Here is a 20,970-nt window from a genome sequence, read left to right on the forward strand (position 1 = left end):
TACTATAAAACTTGCAATTCCCGTTCAAAGCCCAGTGTGACCGGTCTGTCCTGGCCCCAGGAACAGCATCTCCCTCTCTTTGTTTCTGCATCATCTGAAAGTTCTTTGTGCAGTTGGAGCTTGATGGTATTTCCACATCTCTGTCCCAGGCCAGCAAACCCTGCTCTGGCCAAACAGCTCCTCCAGTGTTGCTCTGTGGTGGGTTTTGGGTGGGTTTTTTTATTGGAAACCGGCTTTATGGGGTTTTTCACATGACTACAGGGAATTCTCTTTCCCATGTCTGCTTGCTGTGTAACCAGCTGCTTACACAGGTACCCCAAGTAAAGATTTCATTTGCTTCCCCTGAGAAGTGAATCTGTGACTGGCATCGTGCCCCTTTGTTTCACTAGAAACAATCAGACTGACACCTTCGTGTTGCTCGTTCCACGTACAATTGACACTAACTTGCAGGTACCCAAGGAAATACCTCCAGACACTTGAGAATCACCTGCCATTTGTTTCTTGGTGCATGTGACTTGCATTTCTTGTAGACACTTTCATATTGTTTCTGAATTTTCTATGATGTTTTCAAATTAATAGTATCAGAGAGATGTTTGCATTTAAAAATGTTTATTATTGCTTTGAAGGTCATTAGCACATTACCAACAGGCAAGTTTGCTGTTCAAAGAACTGACTGCTGAGATGGCACTGAAAGAGGGAGCAGTAATTAATAAAGCTCTTGAATTTCAACTCTTCAAGAGAGAAAGAAAGAACACAGTAATGCTGCCTTCAGTTACTGGTAAGTGAAAACGCAAGATCGTTTTAGGAAGACAAATCTTTGTCACTAATTGCAAGCTTCTTGCTCTGACAGCTTTTCTGAGCCTGCCTCGAGGACAACAAAACAATTAGCTCTTTGCTGCAATGATGCTTTCAAGTTGTGTCTGAAAAATGAGACAGTGAGACAAATTAGATTCAACCTAAAAAATAAACCTGCAGTGCTGTGAAGGACTAAATTGCCTGTTGAACGTTCATAATGAGGAGCTGAGGGATCCTGCACTGCTGCCAGGAGAGCCAGGCCAGGTTTGTTCCCCAGCCATTCCATTCCTTGCTACATGTTTTACAAATTAGCTTCTCGTTCCTGGCATGCCCAGTTGTTGCATTCTGAGGAGAACAGAGCTGGCCTTGGCTCTACACTGAGAGACTCAGCCTAGAATGTAAAGCATTGAGCGGGAAATTAAATAAAAGCTGTTGAAACAGTGGTCTGAATTCTCTGATTTCAAGCTGGACTGTGTGAGCTAAATTAAATATTTGGCTCTCTAGCATTTGGAACACAAACTGACTCTGGTAGCGGAGGAGCTGGGAAAAGCAAGTTTTGTGATTACTGAGACAACTTGACGCCCAGTTAGTGGATTGATGGGAGCTGCCCCCAGAATAACCCACGGCAGTGGCACACACAGTGGGGGAGTACAGGTACTGCAAGGAAGAAACACAGATTCAGGGGCAACACATATTTGATTAACACAGCTACTCTATTTTGGCCCTAAAACATTCCAAAACGGCCTGAAAACCTGGGTTAGAAAGTAGGACCTGCAGGAGCAGGGAAGGTTAAGGAAAGCAGCATGCTCTAAGGGGAATGTTTTTAGCTGTAGCCAGAAACATTTGATGTTGTTCAGGGTGACATTCTTTCCTTAAAAGATGTGGGATTTTTCCTTTCAAAAACAAAGTACAGAGCAGAAGTTCTCACCAAAGCCACATGCACAAATAATTACCCAGTCCCTGCTGCAGGAGTACACAGTGGTTCTTGGGTAATATTTAATGTTAAATGGTGTGTTGTGTTCCCAGAGGGGCGGCTTTAATGGCTTTAATGAGAATTCTACTATTAGTATTTCAGACTGTGGTTTCTTACTGACCTTCAGCTGCTGGTTTGTCCGTTTGAGGAACAGAATCTCCTCATTGTGCTTCTTCTCTTCTATCTCACGCCGTTCATTTTCCTGTTTTTCAATAGCCTCACATTTCGCTTTCTCCTCACCCACTTGTCTTTCCAGCTCACTCCTTTCCTCTTCCAGCTCTGCAATCTTGGAAGGAAAGAGTACGGCTCTCTCAAGTTTTGTTGGTTAATAGCGAAATGTCAGTTACAAGTCGTGCATGGTAGTCTTCAAAGCATTCCAGATACAACAGAACTTCAGCTGAGCTTCAAGAGCACAGCTAAGCCGAGCATTTTGACGGGCTTTGCTGCCATCCCGTGGCAGCATCCCCGACTCACCCGTTTCTCCATGAGCGCCTTGCTCTGCTCAGCCTCCAGGGCCTTGCGCACGCCGAAGGCCACGCTGCTCTCGTACAGCGTCTGGTAGGCGGCCAGGGTGAGCTGCAGCTCGTCCCGCACCCGCAGCAGCAGCAGCCCCCGCTCCGCGCAGCTCACCGTCGTCTGCCGGATCAGCTCGTCTGCAAGGGAGGGACAGCGCCTACAGTTTCTCTGGGAGTGCTGGATATGCACACGGGATCTCTGTGACCCGTTCTCTGCTCCACAGAAACAGTGTAAGGGTAGAAGACCCTTTCCAGAAAATTTTACTTTGAGATTACAGCTTCACTTAAGAAAGCTTTCCTGCCAAAGCACAGTTTTAGATGTTTTCACTCCCTGCATTCCAGAGAAACTCCCTCTGATATGAGGAAGAGATAAGTACTCACAGACAGGTTCAAGGGCAGTGATGATAAAAGCCTTGAGAAAACAGGGGTGTGTCTTTCCCCAGGCACAGTTTGAAGCGCCCTTAGGATTAATGTTCTCTAAGTGTAGTGTTCTCGACCTTGGCAATTAATTCTCCTACAGTCCTGGCATTTCCCAAATGCCTGCTATTTCAGGCTGTCTTACTTCACAAAGGGGTTTATTGGAGATGGTCATAATTGACTTTTTTTGTTACTTTGCAGCTGTAGCATCAAGCATGGTGGATAAAAGCAGAGTGATGGTACAACCCCTCAGGTAACAGCAGAGATGCTGGTCCCCTGAAGATGCAAGAGGGTTACACCTAAGAATGTGTAATAATGCATTACACCTAAGAATGTGCAGTTGGAGTTGCAGTTACAGAGAAGCCTCCAGAGGATGCTACTCCAAGCCATGGCCATCCCTTGCATTTGGGTGACAAGCGTAGTGCATTGTCTGTGTGTAACTTACACAGGGTTCTAAGCTATTTTAAATGAACCATGGGGTTAAGTACGATTAAAAGGATTTTAGCTGTTTTTCACGTGTCGGCCCGTGCTGACAGGCTTGTCCTTTGAGTGCAGCCGCGGGCGGAGCACTGACCGAAGCACTGCGTGTAGAGCTCCCTGCGCACGGGGCACAGCCCGGTCTCCCGCGCCTGCCGCTGCTGCAGCTGCCGGTCCAACTGCTCCTGCAGCAGCACGACGTCCCGGCGGGTGCTGGGCGCGGTGGACACCTCCTGCACCCACAGCTTCTGCGCCTCCTCCCACTCCCTGCCGGAGAAGCACCGCGCGTTACCGGGAGCCCCGCGGGCCCTGCGGCCACCGCCGCCCCCGGCCCGGCCCCGCTCACCGCGGTGGCAGGATGGCGTTCAGCAGCTCCTGCGGGTGCTGCGGGGTGGGACTGATGGCCGCGGGTGTGCGGGGCGGCGGCTGGCGGGGGGTCCCCTTCGCCGAGCGGGCCTGCGGAGGGAAGGAGCGGAGATTGCGGTAAGGAGCGGACGGGGCAGCGCGGTCGCCGCTCCGCTCCCCACTAGCACAGCGTGGTGCCCTGCCGGTGCTCCCCAGCTGCCGCTCACCCCCGCGGAGACCTTCTCTCCGCGCCGGCTGATCAGCGCGGGCGCGCAGTATCGCAGGAGCGACTCCGGAGGGGCCGCCATGGAGGCCGCGGCGCTGTTGCCATGGCGACCGCGCCGCCGCCGCTTGTGCGCAGGCGCAGCATCTCCCGCGGCGGGAGTGGCCGGAAGTGGCGGCACTTCCGTCGGCACGGCCGCCATGGAGGCGGCGGCGGGCGAGCGGCGGCGGGAGCGGCGGCGGCGGGACGGGGACATGGCGGTGGTGGTGAAGGCCGAGCGGCGCAGCCCCCGGCGCAGCGCGTCGCCGCCTAGCGAGGAGCGGCGGGGCCCGGGCAGCCGCGGCAGCAGGTAAGGAGGCCCGGCCACTCGGGCCCCGCGCGCGGCCCGGCCCCACCGCTCACCTCGCCCCCGTTGTTTCCCCAGGTCGCCCCGGCGCAGGAGCCGATCGGGGCGGAGGAGCCGCTCGCCGCGCGGCAGGAGGAGCCGCAGCCGCAGCCCGCACCACGGTGCCGTGAGGGTGAAGCAGGTAAAGGGCTCTGTCGGTGCGGCGGGGGCCGCGGTCGCTGCTCGCGGAGACTCGGCCGTGCCCGATGCGGAAGGCGCCTTCTCACTCACTCTACAGTGCAGCTCTCCGGTCCCTACAGCGCGTCCCGTGGGCAGAGGGAGGGTCTGGGCAGGGCTGCCCACCCGGGCAGTGTCACCAGTGACTGCAGCAGCCGTGCGAGCCCGGCCTGTGCCCAGACATCCCTGGGAGCTGCATCCTGAGCTCACAGCAGGTGGCACCGCCTGTTTGTTTTGCTCCATTCGGCGCAAATTGTGGGGACTCCGACTAGTTTGGCCACGAGATCCATTTGTCTTACTTTATGTCAGATGTGAACAGACGTGTTGTAGTATGTGGTTTCCGTGTGTGGGATTGGGATTTCCATGAGGCTCAGGACCCACCCCTGTGATTGTTCCTTGCAGGAGAGGGATGATCACAGCCACGGGGGGAATGATTTGGATTTCATTCTGCTTTAGAGCTCATCCCTGTGGTTGTCCCTTGCAGGAGAGGGATGATTGCAGCCACAGGGGGAATGATTGGGATTTTGTTCTGGCTCAGACCCCATCCCTGTGGCTGTTCCTTGCAGGAGCGGGACGATCACAGCCGCAGGGGGAACGAGGAGCGGAAGTCCCGGCACCCTGCGGAGCAGGAGCACCGTCGGGACAGGAGCGGGGACCGGGACAGGCACAGGGACCACTCGGAGCGCAGGAAGAACCCCGGGGCTCGTGGCCATGAGCGGGAGGCACAGAACCTGCGGGAGCAGCAGGCGGAGAGGGAGTTCTACAACGAGAGGAGGCGGGAGCGCCGCGAGGGCGAGCAGAACCCTCCTGAGGGCAAACCCAAAGAGAAAACCGCCGCTGCCAACAAGGAGAAGCCGAGCTTTGAGCTGTCGGGGGCGCTGCTGGAGGACACCAACACGTTCCGGGGGGTGGTGATCAAGTACAGCGAGCCCCCCGAGGCGCGCATCCCCAAGACGCGCTGGCGCCTGTACCCCTTCAAGAACGACGAGTTCCTGCCAGTGATGTACATCCACAGGCAGAGTGCCTACCTGCTGGGCCGGCACCGCCGCATCGCCGACATCCCCATCGACCACCCCTCCTGCTCCAAGCAGCACGCCGTCTTCCAGTACCGGTGAGCTCCTGGAGGGGGAATAAAAACACAAACTAACCCCCCTTCCTGCTGGGATTTGCTGTTGGGAGGGGTGAGTGTACTGTCAGTGTATGTAAGTGTCAAACACACATGGGTTACCCCTCAAAAATGCCAGGCAGTGGGAGGATTTAGGAGAGAAATCACACAGTGGGGTTAGACACAGGGTGGGGTGTGAATCCGTGTTGGAATAACCCACCAGGTACGATTGGCAGCGAAAGCATTTCAGGGAGAGGTTTGTTGATTTGCTCTCTCGTGGCCACAGTGGCTGCTCTCTTACAAAGCAGGGGATGCTCTCTGGGGAACATCATTTATCCCAGAGCAGGAGTTGCTGTGTGACATCACCAGAGGCTCAGGGGACAGTGTAGCCTCTCAGAACCTGCTCTGTCTCACACTTGCTCTCCTCAGCCTGTTCTAATCCCAGTACAGACAAGCTGCACAAACCCACCACTCATGGAGCTCAATTTCTGTCTCACCTGCTTTTTGGGGACACATTCCCTGTCCCTCTGTTGTGACTCAGTGTTTTTGTGTTCCAGGCTGGTGGAGTACACCCGAGCTGATGGCACTGTGGGCCGCAGGGTGAGGCCGTACATCATCGACCTGGGCTCGGGGAACGGCACCTTCCTCAACAACCAGCGCATCGAGCCCCAGCGCTACTACGAACTGAAGGAGAAGGACGTGCTCAAGTTCGGGTTCAGCAGCAGGGAGTACGTCCTGCTCCATGAATCCTCAGACAAGTCTGAGGCCAACGCAAAGGACGATGATGAGGACGAGGAAAAGGAGGAAGAATCTGACAGTTAACAGATGAGGAGGAGATCAGGGAGGGGCGGAGGAGAGAAACTGCTGTTGAACAGGATTGGGACGTGAACACAAAGCATCGTAGCACTGATGCCTCTTGTTGCCTTAAAGTCCTTTTTCTGTTGCTGGTCTGTTCTCACAGTTTGTTTCGTGGGACTTTGCTGATTATTCATTTTTGATAGTTTTTGCATATCAGGAAATACAGCTTTACTTTTATTTTATTTTTCTGCCAACAAGCAGAAGAACACCTGGACGTGAAAGTTTCAGTGCTGGAAACCCTCCACACACGTTGCCAGACTCTTCCAGCAAATACAGTCAAATGTCAAATACAGTTGGCATCTGGAAAATTATTTTTATGACCTGTTTTGTTATAGCCCTTTAAAAATGCTACAGACTGAAATGTTAGTTAGAGAGTACCCAATGCACACCCTGGTTGGTAGTTTGCCAAATTCCTCTGCCTGTTGGAAGTTCTGACAGAAGAATTTACCTGAAACACTGCTAAAAGGGCAGAAATATGGCAAAGCCCCTCTTGCATTTGTATGTTCTGGGTATTTAATTTGCCTCATGGTGACTGAGAGACAGACATTTCACTGGAATTCTGCCTGAAAATCACAAGGGAACGTGAAACAGAATTTAAACTCTTCCTGGGATTTCAGGTGGCGAGGCTGTGACTGGGGGCTGAGGGCAGTGTCTGCCCCTGTATTCCCATACAAGATGCTGAAGCTGTCCCTGGATGGGGAGTGTCCAGATGAAAAGCTGGAGCCGTTATTTCTGATCCCACCCTGCCCCAGGGGGTGTTTGTGTCACAGAAAAACACCTCCGTTGCAGTGACACGTTTGAAACAGAGTTTGCACTATTTAAGTTCTCCTTTTATAAAAACCTAACCCAAGTCCCTTGTTTAACTCCATCTCTTCCCTGTAAAGAAGTCGCGATTAGAAAGAGAAGCACCAATCCCACACGCTGGGAATTGAGTAGTCTTTTCTGTTTCCTCCCCATTGCTTTATGTTCAGTGTGTATTTCCCACACCTCACTGGGTGTTTGTGGCCCCACCTGTTTGTCCCTGCCTTGTACAGACTGTTCACCAGCCCTTCTCATGGTACACCAGCCTGGAAATGTTGATGGTGTAAATACAGGGCCATGTGTATTTACATTGACAGCATAAATACTCCGTGGGGTTTCAGGTGGGGTATGAGGAGGAGGAGCTCTTTATTATCTACTCCAGGGAGTTTTTAAATAAAGAATTTGTAAATTTAGCCCAGATTGCTTTCCTGGTATGTATTAGTCACAGTTTGGGGGTGCTGTCGCAGAATTTGGGGACAAGGTGGACTGGGGAGGGGTCCCTGCTGTGTATGCCTCACTCCTGGCCCCGTGTACTTTATGTTCAGTGTGTATTTCCCACACTTCTCTGGGTGTCTGTGGCCCCACTTGTTCCTCACTGTCCTGTACAGACTGTACATTACTCCTTCTCCTCGTACACCAGCCTGGAAACATTCACAGTGTAAATATGAGAGAGGGCATCACTGTGACGTTTCAGATGGGCTTTGAGCAGGAGTAACTTCTTTATAATCAACTCCAGGGAGTTTTTAAATAAAGAATTTGTAAATTTAGCCCAGATTGCTTTCCTGGTATGTATTTATCACAGTTTGGGGCGTGCTGTCACAGAACTTGGCAACCACCCTCGTCCCTGTCCTGTACAGACTGTCCACCAACGCTTCTGGTACACCAGCCTGGATGACAGTGTAGATATGAGAGGGGGCATCACCACGGCGTTTCACATGGGCTTTGAGCAAGAGGAGCTCCTTTAGAATCAACTCCAGGGGTTTTTTAAATAAAGAATTTGTAAATTTAGCCCAGATTACTTTGCTGGTATGTATTTATCACAGTACAGGCAGTGCTGTTGGCAGAATTTGGGGACCACCGACCTGCAGGCCAGGGTGGGGTGTTCAGGGGTCCCTGCTGTGTGTGCCTCACTCCTGGCCCCATGTACTTTATGTTTAATGTGTATTTCCCACACTTCACATGGTGTTTGTGCCCCCACCTGTACAGACTGTACACCAGCCCTTCTCATGGGACACCAGCCTGGAAACACTGACAGTGTAAATACGGGGCCATGTGTATTTACATTGACGGGGGGGTTTCAGATGGGGTTTGAGCAGGAGGAGTTCCTTTATAATCAACTCCATGGGGGCTTTAAATAAAGAATTTACAAGAATTTATAATAAATTCTGCCCGGATTGCTCTCCGCACCCCCTTTGCCGCGGCCCCGCCTCGCCGTCGCCCCCGCGCGGCCGCCGCCGGTACCGCGCCCCGCCCCGGCCGCCCCGCCCCGCCCCGCGCTGGCCGCGCCGCCATGGCCGCGCTGCACGCCAAGGCCGGCGGGCCCCCGCAGATCCCGGACACCCGCCGGGAGCTCGCCGAGCTGGTGAAGCGCAAACAGGAGCTGGCGGTGAGCGGCCGGGGAAGGGCTCGGCGCGGTCCGGGTGGTGGCGGAGCGGCCCCGCGTTGTGGGGGGAGCGGCGCGGCCCTGCGGCGGCGCGGCCGGGCCTGCTCCATGCGCGGCGGTGTTCCCGGCAGGAGACGCTGGCAAACCTGGAGCGGCAGATCTACGCCTTCGAGGGCAGCTACCTGGAGGACACGCAGATGTACGGGAACATCATCCGCGGCTGGGATCGGTATCTCACCAACCAGAAGTGAGTGGCCGAGGCGCGGCCCCCTCGCCCCGGCCCCCTCCCCACGCCCGCCCGGCCCCCCCATCGCGCCTGTCTCTGTTTCAGGAACTCCAACAGCAAAAACGACCGGAGGAACCGCAAGTTTAAGGAGGCCGAGAGGCTCTTCAGCAAGTCCTCGGTTACCTCGGCAGCGGTGAGTGCCGAGATGGGCACCAGCAGGACCAGCAAGTGCCCCTGACCCCATGACCATCCCTGTACCGGTCCCCATCCCTGTCCCCATTTGTGTTCCAGTCCTCATCCCTGTTTTCATGCTTGTCTCCTTCCCTGTCCCAATGTCCATCGCTGTCCCCATTTATGTCCCAGTCTCCATCCCCATCCCCTTCCCTGTTTTTAGCCCTGTGTCTTGCCTTGTCCTTATCCCTTCCCTGAAAGTTTCCTTCCCTGTCCCCATCCCTGTCCCTTGGTTTCCTAGTCCTGGCGTGCTCACCTGTGCTGCTGCAGCACCACTTTTCCGTTTGAATTCCTATACCTGTCCTATCTCTCTGACCTGAGCATCATCATCCCACCCAACAACCTCTTCCAGAGCCCTTTTTCTGGGTATCCAGAGGGTGGGAGGGCGCTGCAGTTGGAACCGTGTCCCCTTGTCACTGGTGTCACTGCTGTCCCCTGCCTCTGCCCCAGACCCCCTGAGCCGTGAGGGGCCACAGACACTGCTGAGGGGGTGTGTCTGTGTGAGCTGAGCTGTGTGCTCTCACATTGGGAAGTGAGTCCCTGCTTCCCTTGACATCCCTTCTGCTTTTCCAGGCTGTCAGTGCTTTAGCTGGAGTCCAGGACCAGCTCATAGAGAAGCGTAAGTCACTTTGTTGTTTCTCTGGGAATTTGTGAAGAATTTCACTGTCCCCACCATTCAACCCTGTCTCAGCTCTTCAGATCTGGGCTGGACTTGAGCCTCCTGTCCCAGGCCCTGCAGCTGCTGCCCTTGGGCTGTTCCCAGCCATTCCAGTGGGTGCTGTGAGGAACAACTGGAGTTGAGTTTCCTGAGTACCTTCCATGCTCAGCAGGAGTCTGTGGTGCGAAAAACAAATTGAAATGGGTTTTTTGCCTTTTGGAGTAAGAGACTGGAAGAGCTGAAGCACCTCATCACTTGCAGGTGTGTCAGCCAGTCCCGAGGGATGTAGGAAGGGGCCACTCACCTGCAGGATATTTAAAAGGGTTTTTTTCATCAGCACCTAAATGGGAGGTAGTTCCAGAGAGCCTCAGTGCTGAGGAGCGGCTTCTTGTGTGTCCTGCAGAGATGTTTTCCAGGTTCTGTGATTCATCTCCCAGTGTTGCAGGACTCAGATGTCTGTGCTGCTGTTCTGGGGTTGTTTGTCCCACTCAGAGCTGTGCCAGGGCATCTGTGAGCTCACCCTGGTGCTCACCAGGGTTTGTCCCCCTCTAGGGGAGCCAGGCAGTGGCACAGAGAGTGACACTTCTCCAGACTTCCACAACCAGGAGAATGAGCCCAACCAGGAGGATGCTGAAGAGCTGGATGGCTCCGTGCAGGGGGTGAAGCCCCAGAAAGCTGCTTCCTCCACCTCCTCCGGGAGCCACCACAGCAGCCACAAAAAGCGGAAGAACAAAAACAGACACAGGTCAGTGGAATCAGCAGCCTCTGCAACACCTGAACAGGTGGCTGGGGCTGGATGGAATTTATTGTCTGGAAGGAAACAGTAGGCGTTGGAATTATGGGCAGCTGGGGTCAGTTGTTGGGGTGGTTTTCCTGGTTTGTAGCTGTGCATCCCATGGAATTCAGCAGGACTCTGGGGCCCTTGTGTTTAGCTGGGGAAGGTGCTGAGGAAGTTGAACAAGTGGCACAGGGTGCTCACTCCAGCTGTGGCACAGCTGTGCTGGGTGGCTTCTCCAGCTCTACTTTCTCTCCAGGAGGATAAAGCTGATTCCCTCGAGCAGGTTCTGACCTCCTGTACTTGCTGCTTGGCTTCTGCAGAGCCCAGTAAGATAGGAATGTCAGTGCTTTCTCTGGAGGAGGTTGGAAAACAAATGGGAATGTTTTGGGATTTGTAGGCGCTTCCAGTATCTGGATTTCCACTCCAGCCCCTTCAAGCTCTCATATCCCAGCTGAGTCTCAGTGAGGGCATAAAGGAGTTACTGAGTCACCTTCACCTCAGAGTGTTTGTTATTAAACTGACCCAAAATTCATGTGAAACAGATTCCTAGAACTCTTTCTGATGGGATTTACTCCTCCAACTCTGCCCCTAAGGTGTGCTGAGGGTGATGGGCTGGTGGCTCAGTGACAGTACCTGTGAGTCAGTCCCTGAGCAGGGAAACCACAGAAATCCATGGAGAGGAGACACTACAGAGTTGCACCTTCCTGGAAGGATTGCTGGAGCTGTGACCTAAGGATTAGTAGAAGTAACAGAGCTTTTAAAACTTTAGAGTGTCGGTGCTGACTCTGAGCTGTTGTCTCTGAGTAGGGACAGGCTTTCCTCTTTAAGGGACCTGCCCACCCAATTTAAGAGAGAAATGGTCTAAAGTGGTAAAAGTTTACAAGGGGGGCTGGGGGCAGTTGTGGTGGGGACATGAGGTAGGTACAGTGCTTGTAAAATGCTTAACTCCTTTTTCTCCTTCATTAGGTGTTGAGTCATTAGCGTGTCTTTAATTCTTAGGTCAGAGTTTCCTTCCTACAGAAGCCTGAATTGGGCAAATATCCAAAAGGACTGGATGTCCCTTTGGTTCCTCACGAGCTGGGAATCCAAAGAAGTTCAAATCTCTTTTTTTGCCTGTAGATATTTGGAAGAAGTTCAGGAATAACACCAGAAACTACATCCGTGAACAAGTCCAGAGAAACAACATGTAAAACTGAAGTACAGCTTAAGAAAATTGTCATTTCAAATTCTCCCAAGCACTTCCCTGGACAAACCCATGGCCAGCAACATGGTGGGGTGCAGGGCAGGTGCTGTAAATGACATAAATCCCATTGCTCCATTCCATAAACCTGGACTTTAGCAACAGGAGCTGAGGGGAAGCTGCCCCCCAGACAGGGTGTGTGGCTCTGGGCTCCTTCACATTCCTCCCTGGTGCAGCTGTGGCTGCTGCTTCCAGGCCAGGCTGCTGCACAGAGGAGCCCTGCTCTGCTCTGCTGTGGCATCTCGGTGTCCCCAGGACCCATCAGACACACCTGCAGTGCCAAGGGGCCCAGTGAGGCAGGAACTGACTGTTTGTAATGCTTAGTAGGGCCAGATAGATAATTAAAACAAGATGATTAAATTTTTCTGTAATAAAAGTTCTGTTAAAATTGTGATTGCTGTTACTGACTGTCCCCTAAATTTTGACAGACAAGACCAAGCAATTTTCAAGTATATTTAGGTTAAAAAAACTCCAAGCAACAACCCAGTCCCAGTGACCTGAGTGTGCAGCGAGGGCATTAACAGGCCCTGCTCCAGCCAGACCTGTGGGTCTGTGTCCTGAGTGTCCTGTACGAAAAAGAGCAAAATAAAAAAATGTTGGCATTTTGCTTCTTTCAGAAGCTCTTTCATTTGCCAGCACACTTCTGGGTTCCACTCCCCTGTTCTGGAGAGCCGAGGTGGTGGGAACAGGCCCCTGAGGGAGCACGGCCTCACTGGGGTTCCTTGTGGGTAACTGGATCAGACTGGGCAGCATGGGGTGGGTGGGATGGTCAGCTTCTGGTACACACAGGGTGGAGGTTGCAGAACTTGTGCTGTCACCCTCTGCTCCCTTCAACATGGATATTTTCTGTGTGCTCAACAATTTTCGTGGCTAATACTTGAAGGAACACAGAGCTGTTCCCTCTTAGCAAAGCAGGGCTGAAATGGGATTCTGTGGTCAACCCTTCCCAACGAGTGTCAGCTGTGGGCAGAGCTGAGTCTGGAGGCCACGCCATGACATCTCTGTGACAGGCTGGGACTGTCACCAAACTAATCATCTCTGGCCCAATGACTCTGGTTCCTCGTTATCTGGGAGGGCAGTGCTGGGGGGGGTGGGGAGGAGTGGGGAGGAACAGCCCAGTGCTGAGTTGGGCACCGAGTTCTGTGGCCTCTGCCTGAACCAGCTTTGCCTTGCCCTGGCAGCACAGCCCCTGCTGCTCCCTGACCCCCACTCTTTGGTTTTCCAAGCCCACGGGTTCCTCTCCCACCCCTGAGCTCTGCACTCTCAGGGTCTGGCTGCTGCCCCTCTTTCAGCTCCTAAAATCCCCTCCATAAACCAAACCCACCTCTGTGCTAACACCTCTTGTTCCCAGAAAACTGGTGGGGAGGGGGACTCTGGATTGCCATTCCAGAGTGCTTTTTGTGCCCAGTCCTGGTTAAAATACCTAAAGAACTTGATGGCGTTTGAACATTGGCTTTATTACTTGTTTCATTTCATTTTATTTTATTTTTTAGCAATCGTGCTAGGGTGGCTAATCAACTAATTGATTTAATTAATTAGTATATTAATTTCTATTGCTTTCTTCCTTTCAAATGCTGCCCCTCAGCCCGTCTGGCATGTTTGATTATGACTTTGAGTAAGTTTGACTTGAATTAGTACTTGTGCTGTGTTGTTAGTGTGTAGACACCAATGTGCCTTTTGAGACCTCGCTAACCCCTAGTTTATCTGTTTAATTGTAGGTATGTATATTAGGTTAGGCTGGGAAGTTTTTTTTAAAAACAGAAAAGCGTGATGGAGGTAACATTTTATTTAATAACTTCAGCAAAAATTAAATTAACTTCACTCTTCTTTACCTTTCTGTTCAATATTTAAATAGATAAAACTTTTTAACTTTAAAACTTAGTTTAAAAACTGATTCTTCTGGCTTTGCTGCTTAAGGAGTTAGTATAGACATGGATATTTCCTTCTGGAAAAATACACTAAGCTCAATAACTTTGGCTCATATAATCCCTGTCATCCTAACTCCTCTCTATCCAAGTAAATAACCCTCACACTATGTCTGGATAATTACCTATGGCATAGTTATACTCCTGGCAGATTAAATTAACATAGAGCATGCATAGTTTCCCCTATTCACCTGCCTAACTGTCCTGTGATTGATTGTGCCCCTTGATTAACTCTGGGAGTGGATGGAATCTGCTTTTTGGCAAATAATGACAACTCCACCTCTCCTGCTGCTCTTGTTCCCAGTAATCCTGGGACAGTGCCCTGGCTCAGCCAGTTGGGAATGGATGGATTAACCGTAGTCTCTGTCGTAGCTGTGCCCTGTGCAGTAGCTCTGGTGTCGGGTCAGGTATTGACATGGACGTTTCTCTTGTCTCTCCAACCACAGGATTGATCTCAAGTTAAACAAAAAGCCAAGAGCCGTAAGTATCTGTGCTCTGTCTGTGTTTTCACTGCTCACCTCTGCTCTCGAGGGGCTGGCTGACTCCTAAGCTTAAAAAAAGTCCTCCCTTCTGCTGTTGTTTAAGTTCTTATTTTTGTGATTGAGGAGAGTCGTGTGAGATCAGCCCAGGTGTGCTGTTCTGAGCCTGTGTCACAGGTAACTCCTGTGCACTTCTGGAAAAAGCTGGTTTTGCATCCTATTACCTTGTCATAATCTGGAGCATCAGAGGCATCTGGTTTGAGTTGATGCTCAGGGTTGGAAGGGTCCATCCTTTTCAGTGTTTAGGTACAAGAGAAAAACCACCTGTTTTGCCTGCAATTAATGTTGTGTGAGATGAGAGGACTGAGATCCCCCAACTCCAAGAGCAGAATCAGAGGTGGGAAGATGTTAACGTGCCTGTGCTGTCCTTTTTCTGCAGGACTACTAGAGCCATCAGTGCTGATGCTACTGGGATTTTGGTCTGTGACTCCCCACTGAGAAGCCCTGACGCAGGATGGCAGCTGCAGCTGGAGTGACTCACTCTTAGGGACTTGAATGGGGGAAATGGGGAGAGGGAATCCTGGACCATGTACTTTGCATCATTTTTTAATCACCTGAGTTGCAGGAAGACGAAAGGTGGTGTAGTTGTAGTAGTAATCCTGAATTCCTGACTGTTCTGTCCTTCCACCGTGGTCGGGAACATCCTGAAATGGCTGATGCTGCTGCCCCCCTGTCACCTGCAGACCCACAGAGAGGCATTTCCTTTGCCACTGGAATTGGGGTAGGATTCATTGTGTCCCATCCGTGTTGTGAGACTTAGATTACTTTTGTTGCTGATACTTAGCTTTGTAGGTTTGGTTTTGTTTCTGGTTTTGTTGGGTTTTTTTTAAAGCCAAAGTGTATAGTTACAAATTGACTTCAGGTTTCTTTGTTTAATCCGTGTAGTGAAGGTTCTTCATTTTGTGAAGCAGCTTGTTTGATTCTTACTCAAGCAGAGAAGAAGGTGGTCTAACCCTTTTCTCTTTCTTTCATTGTAAACACCATCTCCCAAGATTTCACAGTGCTTTAGGTGCAGGAAGGGCCAGAGCTCAGAGCCAACTTGCTCTTTGCTGTTGCTGACTTTGTGTGGATTCTCTTTTTAATACAGTCTCCTGTCATTTGTACATAAACAATAAAAGTTCCATGTTTGTTCCTTCCCATGGTTTATTCAGTCCAAACTTTGACTCCTGGTGCTTTTTATAGTCTACCTGCTTTATGAGGACTTTGCTAGAATTCTTCCCCGTTGGCACAGGAGCTGTTCCTTGTCCTGTGGCCCTTGGGAGGTTCCCTTGGTGCTTTCTCTCCCCAGGTGGCTGTGACTGGGTGCTGCAGGGAGTGCCAGGCTCTGATCTCCAGACGAGTTTGGCTGATCCTGCTGCACGGCTGGACTGGGATGTCCATGGGTTCTGCTGGTGCTGGCAGATTGCCTGTGGATCAGGGATGATTGTCTCTGGAGCAGCACAGAGGGGTGGGGTTATTTACTGGGTCAGCAGCCGGGTCAGGATCTCGGTGCTCCTGTTGAACTGAACTTTGCCTCACTCAGGGTGGGGAGTTACCATTGGAACTGGTGCTGGGCTGTGTTTGTGCAACCCCTGCTGATGGAGAGAGCTGTGGTAAAGGGGCCATGGCACAGGGGTGTCACTGAGCCCCTGGAGCATGTATGGCCCTTGGAACAGAAAAGGGTTCATCCATTCTGCTGCATCTCTGATCCCCTGGGGTCTGGGACCTTTCTCTGCTCCCTTCAGGCACCCCAGTCTGTGCAGGGCAGGACCTGAGTGAAGGTGGCGGCACAGGAGCAGAGCTTTCCCTTGGGCTGTGTCTGGTCCAGGATCAAGACAGCTCCCTGTTTGTTCCCTGAGGGAGCTGGCTTATCCCACAGTGAGCCATGTCTCTCCTCAGGGTATGGCTTATCCCACAGGGAGCCATGTCTCTGCTCAGGGAGGGCTTATCCCCAGGGAGCCATGTCTCTGCTCAGGGAGGGCTTATCCCCAGGGAGCTGGCTCTGTGCTCAGGGCTGGTGGCTGCTTCTCCTGATGGGGCAGGGTGATCAGGATGGAGCAGCTTAAAGGCCAAGCTACAAAGCCGGCCTGCTTCTGCGTTTTTTAAGTTACAGAAGTTAAATCCTCAGTGGTGGAAGATTTAGGAAACAGCATAAATTACAAGGCCTTGCTGCTCCATAGTTCTAGAAAAGAGACCCCTCAGCTGATGGTTTTGATTCCCAGTCATCGGTACAAAAGTAGTCCTCCCACTGCTGCTCCAAGCAGGAATGGCTGGAGTGCTTGGACTTCAAAGGCTGAAGTCTCTGCTGCACCTCTAACCTCGAGGAAAGCTGCCAGGCTTTTTTGGGCAGAACATTTTTGAGAAGCAGCAAAGAGCTGGTGTGGCTCAGAGCCCTGTGTGCAGGCGGGTTGTGCAGCCAGGTCAGTCAGCTCCACATTCCCTGTGACACACTGGGGTGCTACAGGGACAAAGGGGAAACGCAGCCATTCCTGCCTCCAGCGTTGTTTGTCACCCAAGGAGGGGACAGACTGTCCTGCCGAGGCCACTGTCTGATGGCAGCAGCCTGGGGGTAGCACATTGATTGGAAAGCAAACCAGCAAATGCTTGGTTCAGTTAAAGGCACAGCTGTTCACTGCTGGGTCCTGCCACTGAGCAGCTGCCTGCTGACTCTGGCAGTGGTGCCTAGAACATCCATTTAGTTTCTGAGGATTTCTCTTTTCCTTCCTAAAGAGCCTGATGACTAAAGACCCTCAGGATGGCCAGTGCCTGGGCACAGGAGTCAGAGGGAGCTGACTTCAGGCTTTACCTGAATGCTCATAAAAGCTAAAAGTAGAGGTTAGAAATAAATCCTGAGTCCTTTGTGAAAGATGGATCCTGAGCAGAGAAAACAAGGGCTGTCCTTATGGCCCCCAAAGGTGGGGCAGGGAAATGCTAATCCCTGCACAGCCTCATCACCAAGAGGATTAGGCAGGAGTTCATCTGGCCTGAGCAAGTGGCCACCGAGGGTTGTCACGGGGCAGGAGGGGCCGCGCACGGTGCATGGCTGGGTAAGGGGGCAGCGGGGAGTGGGCAGTGGGGGATCCCTGCTGAGCATGTCCCACATGAAGGGATCTGGCATTGCAAACGTTCAGGCTCCTTTATTGTCCTGGCACATGGTGAGCTGGGATAGACACTGGCGTGTGCTGCCACGTGTCCCTTTAGTGCACAGAGTGAGGCGGTGGCTCTGAGGCTGTCACCTCTGTCCCTGGCCCGCAGGGTCCCATGGGCCGGCAGCACAGACCCCCCATGCCGTGGTGGAGGCAGCTCCTGCGTGCCGGGTGCTGGTGGCTCCTGTCACTCCTCGGGACGGCGCTGCGGTGGCTGTGGTGGCTCTGGAGGCTGATGTGGGTCTGTACCTTCCCCAGGGACCTTTCACACACCTGTGTCTGCCCCAAATGTGTTGTGTGCCCAGAGCCAGGGTGAAGGGGTACTGGGGTGCAGTCTCTGTACTGGTGGTGCTGGGGACTGTGGCTTGGTGCAACTGGGGGGTGTCACCACACCTCCAGTACCACAGCTGCGTGATTGAGACCCTCTTGACTCAAGGCAGTGTGTACGGTTCTGCCCACCAAGAGCCGTGGGGACATGGGGACACCACTCCAGGCTCTGCACTCCCTGGAGCAGGTGTGAGGTGTCCTCTTCCCCAGGTCCTGCTGATCTGCTACAAGAGCTGCTGGGACAGCGCCTTCCAGGTCACAGAGGAGGTAACTCCCCCAACGTGCCCCTGCACAATGGGGACTGTGGCATTTACCAGCCCTTGGGACATGGCCAAGCCCAGTGACACAGTTCATTGGGTGGCACCAGGGGAGTTTCCCTGGCAGGGTCAATGCCAGGGGCAATCCAGGCTTGGCTGCCCCTGGACATGTCAGTCCCCACTGTCCATGTTGGCTTCCAGCTTGGCATGGCACTGCAGCTGAGACTGGAGGGGAAAGAGGAGGAGGATGGGAACTCTGATTCTGCTCTGGAGCCTGGGCAGACAGGTGGGTCCCCATCCCAGGGATGTCCCCGGGGCAGAGGGTGGGGCTGGCAGGTGCCACAGGTGCTGTCAGGAGCTGAACTGTGGTGCCAGGGCAGTGGTGCAGCAGCAGCAGCGTGGTGATGACAGTGAAGCTGTGCTGGAGAGGCTGGAGGGGCTGGAGGCCGACGTCCGCTTCCTCTGCTCGGAGCTGGGGGCAGAGAAGCTGCTGTGGAGCAGTCGGTTCCTGGAGCTGCTGCGGGAACAACAGAGCCTGCGCCAGCGGGTGAGTCTCCCATGGGGTCCCAGCTCCCCCCAGCCCCTTCTGGCACCCCAGACCCTGACACCCTGTCCCAGCTGCAGGAACTGCCGTGGCAGTGGAACAGCAGCAACAGCCCCGAGCTGCTGGGGGAAGCAGAGGATCAAAGTGCCAGTGGCAGTGAGGGAGAGAGCCCAGAAGGTAGTGGCTGGGACTGGAGGGAGCCAGTGGTTGGGGAGGGGTGACCTGCCATCAGACCTGGGGACAGGGCAATGTGCTGACCTCTGCCAGTGGGCAGCAAGGCGAGCCCACCAGCCCCCACCTGGGCACTGGGTGGCACTGGGAGGTATTTGGGAGGAGGGTGCTGGGAAAAGCCCCCAGTTCTCTGCACCAGGTCCCACCAGGAGCCTGGCTGGATGCTCCTGCACTTGGCAGAGCTCTGGCCATCACATCCCCTCTTGCTCCTCTGCTCTGTTCCAGGACGCCGGTGGATGGAGCCACTGTGGCAACCACGGGGCTCCACCCAGCCTGACAGGCCGAAAAAGTAAGTGAAGGTGTGAACAGGGCATCAGCGACCCTTCCCTGCCCAGGCCCCTCGGGACACAGGCCAGGATGGTGCAGTTACAGCTGTGTCCCCATGTCCCTGTATGTGCCTCTGTCCCTCAGTGCCAGCCAGGCCCAGCCCTGCCCAGCAGAATTGCAGCCATTTCTCAGGAGCAGGAACCAGTCAGGAGGGGGGCAGAGTGAACTGCTGGCCCCAGGACCGGTCACAGCCACCCCCCTGCCTAGGGCCATCCCAGGGGCTGGATCTGGTGGAGCCCATTGAAGAGCATCCTCCAGATCTGCTGCAATTTGTTGGAAGGTTACAGGAACAGTCCAGTCACCACTGGCTCCAGTCACCTTCCACAAGCTGGAGCCCCTGGGCCGATGGATTGCAAAACTCACCCACTGACTTCCTCGGTGGCCAGATCCAGTCCTGCTGTCAGCTGCTCTGCACATGTTGCAATGCTGGGCCAGCTCTTTGCAACAGTGGTCGAGGGGGAACTGGCTTCCCTGGGCTGGCCAAGGGCCCCTCATCCCCCAGGAGGGCTCAGCCCGGGATGCTGAGCCTCAGAAGCACCAGCTCCACTGGAGCAGAGGGTGTGCCCTGGCTGGCCCAACCCCACCCCGGGGTCCCCACTGTTCTGTGGCTGTTCAATACAGGAAGCTGCTTCCCACCACTTGTGTCTGCCTGGTATTTTCCCAGCAGGGCTGTGGCAGCTGCATCCCTGGTCCCAGCAATCTGGGGAGGAGGGACAGGACAAGCTGTCAGTGAAGCAGAGCAAGGACCAGCACCCACCTGTGGCAAGGGCTGGGGACAGGCTCCTGCAGCAGGCAGGGATCAGCAGGGTTCCATCCTTCCAACGTGTCTGTGCAGCTCCCCCACACAGGGAACTGATGCAACACGAATAGCACCAGCCTGACTCACTCACACACCACCTGGCTGAGAGGGGACAGCCCCGTGCTGTTCAGAAATACCAAAGTAAACCAGGACCTGCAAATGAGCCACTCTGGGGACACCACTGCAGCCCCAAACCAGCCACCCTTCTCCCGCAGGAATCACAGCAGCATCCACACCAAGAGACTGTGGGAGCACTGGCCATGTCCCACAGCAGCTCTGCAGTGACGTGACAAGGTCCTGTCCCTGCTGCAGCCACTGCTCAGCTCTTCTGCAGCAATCCTTGGGCTGGAAATCCCCGTCCCAGCCCCACATTGGCAGGGACAGGGCTCAGGAGGAGGAGGGTGACATCAAGCAGCATTAGCTGCAGCCAGCACCTCTCCCTGCATGCTGGAGCAGCCCCATGGGTGGGCAGCTCCTCACCCCACTGCCCCCAGAGCCACCTCACAGGCCATGGAAACCTTTCCCAGGCCACCACACCACACAAATCCTCCTGACCTATTGCTCAAGTCGAGCCTGTATTTGCTCCAACACATTTGTGCAATATTGCTCCCAGCCCATGGCTTCACACGAGGGCTGAGCTGGCAGCTGCTCTCCCAGCCAGATCTTTGGCTCCCTGGGGCAACCCCTGGCCTTGGGGATTATGGGGGTGTAGGGCATATAACCCTCAAGGCCCAGTCCCTGAGGGAAGCAGGTGACAGGACTGAAAAACACACATGGTTGGAGGGTGAGTGCTGATGGCACCTGCACAGGTAGCACTGCCATCATCATCCCACCCCAGCACCAGCCTCCCCTCCCACCATCCAGCTCTTCCCCAGCACCTCTCTGTTCCCTTGGGTGCAACATTTATTTTGTAGTTCCTTCCTGCAGCTCAGTCTTACAGCAAGGCTGTGTTGCACAAGTACTTTGGGGTAGAGTGCAGAGTTGCTGCTGTGTTTGGGACCCCTTTTTGTCTCTGCAGGGAGAGCAGCAGCCTCACTGTTGTGGGAACACAGTAGGCTGTTGCTGACCCTGCTCCCATGCATGGGAGCC

General features: G+C 53.7%; 4 protein-coding genes across 10 annotated transcripts; 3 read left to right on the forward strand and 1 right to left on the reverse strand.

Annotated features, from left to right (window-relative positions):
- Window positions 1–598: 598 nt before the first annotated feature.
- On the reverse strand, window positions 599–3,845 carry DNALI1 (dynein axonemal light intermediate chain 1). Of its 2 annotated transcripts, none has more exons than XM_071576722.1 (6): window positions 3,750–3,845; window positions 3,524–3,633; window positions 3,275–3,444; window positions 2,243–2,421; window positions 1,890–2,054; window positions 599–920 (listed from the first exon to the last, which is right to left on the reverse strand). In XM_071576722.1, exons 1-6 carry the CDS (start codon window positions 3,828–3,830, stop codon window positions 885–887), a joined length of 741 nt encoding a protein of 246 aa, XP_071432823.1. In that variant the 5' UTR covers window positions 3,831–3,845; the 3' UTR covers window positions 599–884. The 2 variants fall into 2 exon arrangements, with proteins under 2 accessions (XP_071432823.1, XP_071432824.1); XM_071576723.1 differs by having other exon boundaries at window positions 3,762–3,830.
- Window positions 3,846–3,928: 83 nt separating this feature from the next.
- Window positions 3,929–7,838, forward strand: SNIP1 (Smad nuclear interacting protein 1). The gene is made up of 4 exons (XM_071576614.1): window positions 3,929–4,094; window positions 4,170–4,272; window positions 4,874–5,418; window positions 5,970–7,838. The coding sequence occupies exons 1-4, from the start codon at window positions 3,946–3,948 to the stop codon at window positions 6,232–6,234; spliced, it is 1,062 nt and encodes a 353-aa protein (XP_071432715.1). The 5' UTR covers window positions 3,929–3,945; the 3' UTR covers window positions 6,235–7,838.
- A 713-nt stretch (window positions 7,839–8,551) lies between these two features.
- On the forward strand, window positions 8,552–15,407 carry MEAF6 (MYST/Esa1 associated factor 6). Of its 6 annotated transcripts, XR_011699637.1 has the most exons (9): window positions 8,552–8,677; window positions 8,806–8,921; window positions 9,006–9,093; window positions 9,705–9,750; window positions 10,342–10,534; window positions 13,393–13,422; window positions 13,526–13,583; window positions 14,179–14,212; window positions 14,651–14,707. XR_011699637.1 is itself a non-coding variant. In XM_071576796.1 (8 exons), exons 1-8 carry the CDS (start codon window positions 8,582–8,584, stop codon window positions 14,657–14,659), a joined length of 612 nt encoding a protein of 203 aa, XP_071432897.1. In that variant the 5' UTR covers window positions 8,552–8,581; the 3' UTR covers window positions 14,660–14,741. The 6 variants fall into 6 exon arrangements, 4 of the variants coding, with proteins under 4 accessions (XP_071432897.1, XP_071432898.1, XP_071432896.1 ...); XR_011699638.1 differs by lacking the exon at window positions 13,393–13,422; XM_071576796.1 differs by lacking the exon at window positions 13,526–13,583 and having other exon boundaries at window positions 14,651–14,741.
- Window positions 15,408–17,615: 2,208 nt separating this feature from the next.
- LOC139682414 (uncharacterized) lies at window positions 17,616–19,377 on the forward strand. Its single transcript, XM_071576738.1, has 6 exons — window positions 17,616–17,990; window positions 18,182–18,266; window positions 18,361–18,527; window positions 18,599–18,701; window positions 18,981–19,044; window positions 19,167–19,377. The coding sequence occupies exons 1-6, from the start codon at window positions 17,685–17,687 to the stop codon at window positions 19,324–19,326; spliced, it is 885 nt and encodes a 294-aa protein (XP_071432839.1). The 5' UTR covers window positions 17,616–17,684; the 3' UTR covers window positions 19,327–19,377.
- The last annotated feature ends 1,593 nt before the right edge of the window (window positions 19,378–20,970 follow it).

Source organism: Pithys albifrons, chromosome 24 (genome assembly GCF_047495875.1).
Source record: "Pithys albifrons albifrons isolate INPA30051 chromosome 24, PitAlb_v1, whole genome shotgun sequence".
In the NCBI taxonomy this organism is placed as follows: Eukaryota; Metazoa; Chordata; class Aves; order Passeriformes; family Thamnophilidae; genus Pithys; species Pithys albifrons.